We start from the raw sequence: 10,003 nt of genomic DNA on the forward strand, positions 1-10,003 counted from the left end.
CATAACTATCACTACATGCATGAGATCGGAGCCTCCAAAGTGCAGTTCGGAGCGTCCGATCTCGGCCAATCGAAACGTGGCATGCATGCGCAGATCGGAGCATCCGATCGTGCTCTATAAATATGGGTCGAGAGGCTCACTTTCAATTCGCTTAGAATCCTCTCCTATCCCATAATGGCTCGATTTTAAGGGCTTTGGGACTCTTTTATAAAGAGTTGGAGTAGGTATTAGTATATTTTTATATAACAAACAGTTTCCGTAGTAGTGGCCAAGCAGCAGAGCTTTGGCGAGATGTCCAAGAGTCGTAGAAGAGCTGTGCCCAAGCTCTAAGGCATTCGACATCAGCGGGCTGACGACGTATGAAGTTATAGCTTTAGCTCTTTATAGAAATTGGGAGTATTCTATAATTTAATTAAGGCTTTTAGAGCATGATAGATGATACATGGTTATTATGAATTGTAGTGTTGTATATTAGGTTTGGAACCTAGATGAAGACTTCTACGAACTGCCTTAGAAAGGTACGTAAGTACTGACTGAGATTGTCAGCGGGTATGCATGCTTATGTGTTGCATTTATGTGTCATGATTATTATGGATGCATGATCCATGTTTTACTGCTTTGAGATATTATGTTGCATGTGCATTTAATATTAAGCTTGGATATCCTTCGAGATAATCCTATGTTATAGGGTGCTCAGCCCTTGTTAGGACGTTTTGGGACAATGAGAGTCACTCGACCGATGGGTCGTTCCGTCTCTAGTGTTTTCAGGGAACATCCTAGGTTCACGTCTGGTTAAGAATGAGTGGTTGGGTCCAGTGGTTTGATTCCATGAGGCTACAACTCATGTCCTAGGCGCCAGTCTGAGTGGATTTCTAATTCGTTACCCAGATTTGATACCTGTTCATTGCATTGCATGCATCATATATGTATGTTTACCCGTACTAGCGTACTGAGCATTTTATGCCCACGTCCAGTTATTTTTTATTGTTTGGACACCCCATTCGACGGGGCAGTCATAGGTAGTTCTCTTAGAGACTGGAGATTGGGTGGTGACCAAGGCAGGATTGCGGGGTCAGCCACTAGGTTTTACCATTATGGTATTAAGTTATTTGAATTTTCGCAGTTTATCTCTGATTATGATTATTTATTGATTAATTGCATGCTTAATTTTCTGATAAGTAGGTGATCACAGTTCGGGTCACTACAGAATCGGAGCTTAAGGAGATGATAATCTACATTGAAATCTCTGGTTCTGCACTGAAATTCTGTAGAGCAGAATTTCTATCACAGTTGAGTGGTTTGAGCATATCTCTTGTACAAACTCGAAATTGAGTGATTTTTTATTCTATGGAAAGCCAAGACAATGCGATACAACTTTCATGTCATCACTTTGCCCAAAAATCAGTGAATCAAGAGCTATAATCAAGTAAACAGATCAATTTGAATCTGGAACAGACCAGATCAATTAGAATGGAGCAGATAAACTAGAGACCAGATCAGTTGGACCAAACCAGACCAGATCAAATTCGGACCAGACCAAATCAGTTGGACTAGACCAGATCAGTTTGACCAGACCAGATCGATCAAACCAGTCCGATGAACAGAAAATTCAGCTCAACTTCAGAAAAGTGTCAGCAACTCAAATATGACCGTTTCAACACCAGAAATCATACAGAAACATTCCAAACGATCTTATTCTTGAATCTAACGTTCATATCATTCTTGGAGCCCATAAATACAACACTTTGAAGATCATTTACAAGTTTTGGAAGGGAATTCAAAGCATGGGCAGCCTACTTGAAGAAATCAGCTAGAATGAGAGCAAGCTCAATGTATGAGGATATATTTGAGAGATAAATACACTTCAATGAGATCAAATCCTCACACACAATCACTCACACATATACAAGAGAGATGAGTTTCAAAGATTAGTTGAGTGAGTCTTAACACAAAGACGTTAAAGATTGTGTTTGTAGTCTTGACATAAGAGACGTTAAACAGGTTGAGGCCTACAATCGAGTGTTTAATCGGTTTCTACGAAGGATTATATATATATATAATTAAATACAAAACTCTAGTGAGACGGTCTCCTTTATTATTATTATTATCTTTATTATTTGGGTCATCCATTAAAATATATTACTTTTTATACCACAAGTATTAATTTTTATTATAAATATGGGAGTCCCGTGTCACGAATAAAAATCTCTGAGACCGTTTCAAAAGAGAACTACTGTTGATAATTTTTTTTAATTTTCCTAAAACAACCTTTATTTTTAAATCTTTTAATCCTATCTTTACCTATATATTTTAAAATTTAATATATTTATCTATATTTTAAAATCTTTAGATTATTATATTACTCCTAAAAAATAAAAACTATTAATTTGAAAATAACAAAAATAATATAAATATAATTATTCATGAAACGTTGGGATCACTAATTATTATTATTTTTATGATCATCAATCTAGTTAAAATTGAGCCGAATGGAGAAGGAAATACAAAAAATAATTCAAGATGCATGAGAATATTATTTTTAAAAATGAAAAAAAAATAATAATAGAGATGTCCGATCAAGATGTTTAGATTGTTGGGTTAAAGAACGGGAGATGCTATTCTTCACCCGGTGTATCATCTGCCGCAGATGCTGCACCGGGTGAAGGTCACTCAGTATAGCATAGCCCGGGCGTGAAAGAACGGAGCTTGAAGAATTTTTTATTATTTAAAAACGACGGAATTAAGCTTATGTACAAATATGCATGTAATCGAATAAAATTATCATGTTATGAAAATGAATCGATATCCGGCCCATACCGTTAGGTATAAAATTTATAGCGAAAATCAATTTCCGAATTAATACAAGTATAAATATAATTTAATATGGATGACAACGGAACAGGTCTGGGACGGATTTGGCTAAATTCGAGACCCGTCATGCCTCCATTTGGACCCGACCTGCCCTGCCCCGCTAACCCTAAAGGTCCAATCTAAGTTAGACTCATTAGATCCATAAAAAATTATATAATTTTAAATTTATTAAATAAAAGAATTTAGAAGTTTAAAAATTAACAAAAATAATTTAATTTAATTTCAAATTTATATTGATAGTATTTAGGACAAAAAAATTATCACAAGTTAAAATTATCAACTTGTATTTATTTAATAATTATTAACCAAACAAATATTATAATGGGGCAAATTGCATTAATCTCCTCTGTGAAAAGTCTAAAAGTCATAAAATCTCATAAGAAATATTTATAGGTTAATGCATCTCTCATTTTTTTAAAATATAGCACATTTCACCTCTATGTTATACAAACTCGGGCACATTTATACCCTCTCATAGGGGTTTTATGCTAAATTTTTTAAAACATAGGGTCTAACATGCTATTAATTTTATATAGGGTGTTTTATGCCTTTTAGACTTTTCACAGGGGGTGTGGATGCAATTAGCCTTATTATAATGATATATTTTCATATTAAACATATCACAATAAAATAAATTCATTTCAATCCAAAAATATTATAAATTCAAATTATGGATAAAGCATTAATTATTTGGCATACAAAAATATAATTATATATTATTAATATTACATATATATTTTATTTTTATATATACATATATATTTTAAATTTATATATATATATATAATACTTTGGCGAGACGGGCTTGGCGAAACACGAGACCCACTTGGACTCGCGTGCGGACCCCGCTTAGTCGAATCTAGATCCGTCTCGTCGGGACGAGTTTAAGGTGGGACCTGGTCTAGACCCGATCCATTGTCATCTTTCTGTATAATAAGTTTTTTGTGATATAGTCTCACTTATTTATGTACATGAAAAGGACGATTCAATCTATAGATACGGTGAAAATTAATAGTTTTGATATAAAAAATAATATTTTTAATGAATCAAATCAAAAATCCATCAAATAAAATTAATTTATGAGACGGTTTCAATTGCGTTTTCATGTAACATAAAGAGTTCATAAATAGATAGAAAACACTGATTTCATGACCATTTTCTGACCCCAATTCCGAACCTCATTAGCTTTATGAACCCAAAGCAAAGTAGCTCCTTTTTCATCACCTAACTTCAAAGTCAAAAAGCCACAAGTCAACTTTACTGTATAATTTATCATTAAATCAATTTCTATATACGCTAACTAATATTCTAACATCTCAATTGGGCAGTACCCACTCATTGGAAAACTCAAAAAAAGGACTTGTCCAAAGAAACTGCGAGATTGTGAACATTCAAATCCATTGAACCATGAGTCATAAATCTTAATCATCGTATATATTTTACATTATCAGAGGTGTACTAAACCAATCAAACTTCACTAATCATCATTAATTAAATCCTAATGGAGGGTTGTTTGAGAACCTTAATTCATCCATACTCATCGACAAAATTATAAGAAACAATTTCAAGAAAGCAACAATATATATATATATATTTTCAGCAGCAGTTCCCAAGTGCGGCGTTCGGCGGAAAAATTATATTTTTTTTTGTGCCATCCATCGAAACAAACTTCATCCACATCAATAAATAATACATCTCTTTAGACTAAAAATCCCAAGTTCTATTTCCAATTATGTGTCGAAAAACCCTTAAAAAAATTGTCCCTTGGTGACGCCAAAAATGAAATAAAAATTGTGTGCTTGATCTTGACTGGTGTAAAGCACTTAAAGATTCAACCCCATATTGCATAAGCCATTAATAAATGTCTCCTTAGAACCATACACTCAAAACTTCCATGTCTCCTTATCGAACCCAATATAACACTGCAACAAGTCCCCCTCTCCATATCTGCACCATTTTCTAGTGTACCCGTGAAGTACTACTACTTTCTTTTCCTTTTTCTGAAAGTTGTAAGTCTTTTTTTTTTTTTTTTTTTTTCTCCTGATATTTATTTATATATAAAAATCGTCGTGTACGTGTTTCACAAAATGTCGAGTGGGACTGGCTCTCCTTGCGGTGCATGCAAGTTTCTCCGCCGGAAGTGCGCGGCGGATTGTGTTTTCGCACCTTATTTTTGCTCGGAGCAGGGCCCGGCGAGATTCGCCGCCGTTCACAAGGTGTTTGGAGCGAGCAACGTGTCTAAACTTTTGCTGCATGTGCCCGTGCCCGATCGTTGCGAGGCAGTGGTCACCATTTCTTATGAAGCTCAAGCCAGAATTCGAGATCCCGTTTACGGTTGCGTGGCTCATATTTTCGCCTTGCAACAACAGGTGAATTATATATATCATATATCTATTATAAAGTTGAAATTTTCCTGATGATCTTGAACATGTTTTATAGTGTAATTTTCTGATCATATATATATATATATATATATATATATAGGTGGCATATTTGCAAGCTCAATTGATGGTGGCGAAAGCTCAGCTGACCCAAAACCTGGTTCAGACATCAAGAACAGCGGAAAACATATGGCCAAATAGCAGTGCGGCCGCGGGAGGATTAATGGGATCGATGTTCCCATTTCAATCTTTCCCGAATAATTCGATTACGCCCCAGAGTTCGTTTGACTCGATATTCCACCACGGCCAAAATGATAATGGTGGGATCATTCAAGAAGATCTGCTTCCTTTTCAACGTCAACCCTACAGCAAGAAGAGAGCTTCGCAGACGGACTTGAGCGAGCTTCAAGCGCTGGCTTTTCGAATGATGAAGAACGAAAACTGAAATCAAATCTAATTGTAATATCTTACGTACCATTCCTGCCCAACTCGTCCCCGACCACTAAAACCCACTATCGGATTTTAGTTATTTTTTTTAAAAAAAATTCGTATCACTAAAACCCACTACCGGGTTTTAGTTGTCGGAGACGAGTTGGACATCATTGGTTGGACAACTGAAAATTTTATATATATATATATATATGTTGTGATGCAGATGCTTTAACCTGGACGATATTTTTCCAGAATCGCTGATGTATATATAAGGGATAGTTTGATATATGAAGAGGCCAGGGTTTAATTTGTGCTATGGAAATCTATCTATCAGAGACCGAAGCAATAATTTTAGGCAAATGGACATTTTTTCTGTCTGATTTCATGATTGAAACATATCTTTAAAATGAGTTGTTGATGTATATGATTTCATCATTTGTTATATATACTACATATTTTTACATGGATTAATTAAGAAGACATGAATATGAATTTGAACGAGAATATAAATGCTATCATGAAACTCACACCTTGGAATTAGAGTTCGATTTATTATAACAAATTGTCCTTTACCAATTCAAGTGGAGTCATATATGGAAACCTACCTAGTTAGATAAGTAGTATTGTAAGAATATTTTATTATATGCAATATAATGGCTGGGACAAAACTAAGAAAATGCATGCATCTTTGAGGTTTGAATGTTGTTGTGTCTTTTCTCCCTTAAATAAAAGTATAGTTCTAACAAAACATGTTCCTTTAGTTAATTATAAGGTGGTTTGGCGTTGGGAGTGGAAGGGTTGCTAAGTTATCCTAAACATTATATTGTTGACATGCTAGGGTATATATATAAACAATTCTAGGTGTTGGCTCTTTTTTGATTTTTTTTTTAAAAATAAATAAATAGAGAAGACGTTGTTTTCTAATTTCGAGTGGGATTGACTCTTAACTGGATAAAGCTCAAACTTAAAATTTTTTTGAAGAGATTTTGAATCGAATCGTCGGCATGCTCATGAGCCAGCTAGCTTGACTCGCTCAAACCTACCTTATCTCTTACAAAATACAAGTACTCTTTATGTTATCAAATTTTTAGTTTTATTCGTTTGGGAGAGCTTTTGAAAAGTATTTTTTAGATTTTCGTTTAACAAAATTTTGTTAACGAAAAGCTGAGAAGTGTCTCCTAAAAGCTCTTCTAAACACTACCATAAACTATTTTGTTATGTTTTTCAAATTACTAAATAGACGGATATATTTAAAAAAAAACACTATAATAATTGCTGTTAGACAAAGCACACGTACGCTTGGGATTTTATTATCAATTATTGGGGTTACAGTAAAATTATTAAATAGTTTACCTAATGTGATTAGTTTATACGAATTTAAAGTATAGAATCTGCTTAACACGACCTAATTAATTGTTCTAAAATATGTAGACCAATTGTCCCCTTGATTGGGTGCACTATGTCACACGAGTTTCATTAAGAAATTCCTTCAACTTAAACAAGTAAGCTCCATTCTTTGTTCAAATTCTATGATTACAAATACAATATATATCAATTATTTGTTTAATTAAGTTTTTCTTAGAACACAAAATGACAAAACGAGAGTAGAGCGAGTATTACCGTTCGTACGTTGTTTTCCCGATGATAGTAATAATATATTAATATACAAATTAACATGACCCCATTCATATTAATTTCATATTAGCTGTACTAATAAAAATAGATTAAAGTGGGACAAAAGAAATTAATTATTAATTTTTTTTTAAAAAAATTCCATCTTCGATCCTTTTGAAAGAGGCTTTGATTACTTGGAGCCCATGAACAACTGTATATATATGGATCTGAAATTAATTAGCACTTTTTAGTCAAACTTCATTCGGCGTTAAACAATTTCTTATATTAATATTCCAAAAAATTTGACTTGAGGCATTTATTGGAAAGCTATTGCTTAGAATTATTTTATTTTTATTGATTCCACTTTATTTCAGCAAAAGCTGTGAAGAAAGTTGGAACGCTCATGAAACATAAGAAAATTAATTAATGTGTAAACTTTGCGTTAAACTAATAGAATATATACTAATTACGATGTATGCTTTTTATTAATTACAGATTAGTGACATATTGAATCGTGAATTATAATAATTAACTATTTGAAAGGCTCTTAGAGACTTTAAAAGGACACTTACGATACTAATTAACTTGCTTGGCCTGAGCTAATTAATTAACTAGGTGATAATTGGGTGCACTTACATTTATGATTTATGAACCTCTAGCGACCTAATGATCATGATAGTTATAATATATTATAAGCTAGCTAGGGTGCGGTTGGACCGTTAGATTTGAAGTCGTAAATTTCAAATGTATTTTGATTGCTGGTATGAAATTTATGTTTACGTTTGTTATTTTAGGTTAGATGTGAATAAATCATGTGATATGGTAATAATTTTGATAAATTTAAAACTACACTAATACATCTACGATGTCATTTTAAATCTATTCTTTGAAACTCTCATTTTAAATGAAATCATTTCATCTAATTAATGCAGCCTAAAAGAAATAACCAAATTCATCTGTTCTATTTTTTTTATCGATCCTTTAAGACTTTAAGTAGTCACAATTTATCTTTGTCATATAAGTTTGTTCTTCATCATATTAATTTTACTGACGTGATACATCATACTAGCTTCAATATTACAAGACTCAAAAAGCACAAAAAGAAAGAGGAAAAAAAAAAAACAATTTACATGACAAAGACCAAATTTAGGGAGAAATATATTTTTGGTCATGTTATATATTCGCATTTTTTTTACTTTTGATTTTGTTAATGATGAATTTATATTTTTTTTAATAGTACAAATACAGTATTGATCTAGATTATAAAGATATAATATAACTGCTCACACTACTGACAAGACTTGAGCATGAAATCGAGACTTGCTTATGATCTTGAGCAGAAAAATTACAAAAAAAAAATTCTAAATCTACATAAATAAATTAGGAAAACTACATGCAGTCAACGGTAAAGTCTCAAGGCCTCAGCTTAAACATTCGGCTAAGGCCTGACCATCGGCATGAATTTGTATTTTCAGTCCTGTAACTTCAATGTTTTTTTTTTTTTCATTTTTTGTCCTATTACGGTGAATTTTCAATTTTAGTTATGTAACTTGTATATCGTTTTCATTTTTGAACATTTAACTTGTATTTAATTTCATTTGCAGTCTTTTTATGATGGAAAAACACGATATACTCCGATAAAAAAAAGATCAAAAATGAAAATATCAAACAATTTTAAAGGACCCAGAATAAAAAGTACTATATACAAGTTACATGACTACAAATGAAAATTCACCGTAAAATAAACAAAATTGAAAAAAAAAACATGCAAGTTACAATAATGAAAATACAAAATCGTTGTTAACATGACCAAAAATTTAAAAAGTGCAAATAACATGACCAAAAATTAATTCCCCCAAATATTATTCAATACTTTAACAATCATACCAAAATTAGGCAAATTATTGGATGATTTAATTAAATTTTCACAATATTTAATATAGTACTTTTAAAACATAAATACAAAAGCGAGTAATTGTAATGCAGAAGATAAGTTATACTCGCTCCGTCCTAATTATATAAAACATCTTCTTTTTTTTCATTTGTCTCAAATATATAAACATGCATGCATTTATATTTAGCAACATTTGTTCAATTTTTTTCCTACTATATATACCCTTATGGAATTGGAAGTTTTATACTCCCAAAGTCCTACTTATATATCTATGTTGAATTTGCTGAATTTTCTTTCCAATCATGTAGTTTGCTTTTTATATTTAGTATTGATTTTCCTTTTTTTTTTTTTAAACCAACCTATCCCTATTTAATTAAAATCATTAATTACTTATACAAATTTTTTTATTCTATTAAAATATCACTAAATATGAGCAAAATGTGAATTTCTTTACAAGATTTACATTCCAAACACTTTATTAATGGTCTGTGTGAAAATAAACGGGCTTAAATAAGTGGGATATATGAAGTAATTAACTAACTATTGGAAATAGAACAAACCATTTTATATAAGCGCTCATTAAAGGGTAAATTATTTTAAACTCCCCACTACCAAACTTCTCTTTAACTTAACTTCCTACCCACCCCTTTCTTTATTTTCACTCCCTAGTGGTCCCCATATTTGAATTAAAATATAATTAAAATAATCCTTTGTACGTGGCTTTGTTATACCTATCGAACCAGTCCCGGCCATGCAAGACTATTAGTTACGCAAGGTTTCCAACCGATATACTCCAGATTAGGGTCCAACA

The 10,003-nt window shown here is 32.2% G+C and overlaps 1 protein-coding gene across 1 annotated transcript; it reads left to right on the top strand.

Moving 5' to 3' along the window:
• The first annotated feature begins 4,776 nt into the window (after positions 1–4,776).
• LOC140883855 (LOB domain-containing protein 16-like) lies at positions 4,777–5,697 on the top strand. The gene is made up of 2 exons (XM_073290451.1): positions 4,777–5,240; positions 5,356–5,697. The coding sequence occupies exons 1-2, from the start codon at positions 4,959–4,961 to the stop codon at positions 5,695–5,697; spliced, it is 624 nt and encodes a 207-aa protein (XP_073146552.1). The 5' UTR covers positions 4,777–4,958.
• The last annotated feature ends 4,306 nt before the right edge of the window (positions 5,698–10,003 follow it).

The sequence above is a fragment of the Henckelia pumila genome, chromosome 2, assembly GCF_033568475.1.
Source record: "Henckelia pumila isolate YLH828 chromosome 2, ASM3356847v2, whole genome shotgun sequence".
NCBI lineage: Eukaryota > Viridiplantae > Streptophyta > Magnoliopsida > Lamiales > Gesneriaceae > Henckelia > Henckelia pumila.

Coding starts and splice junctions, on each gene's coding strand:
- LOC140883855 (XM_073290451.1), top strand. CDS start 4,959: ATGTCGAGTGGGACTGGCTCTCCTTGCGGTGCATGCAAGTTTCTCCGC. Junction 5,241..5,355: donor TTTTCGCCTTGCAACAACAG/GTGAATTATATA, acceptor ATATATATATAG/GTGGCATATTTGCAAGCTCA.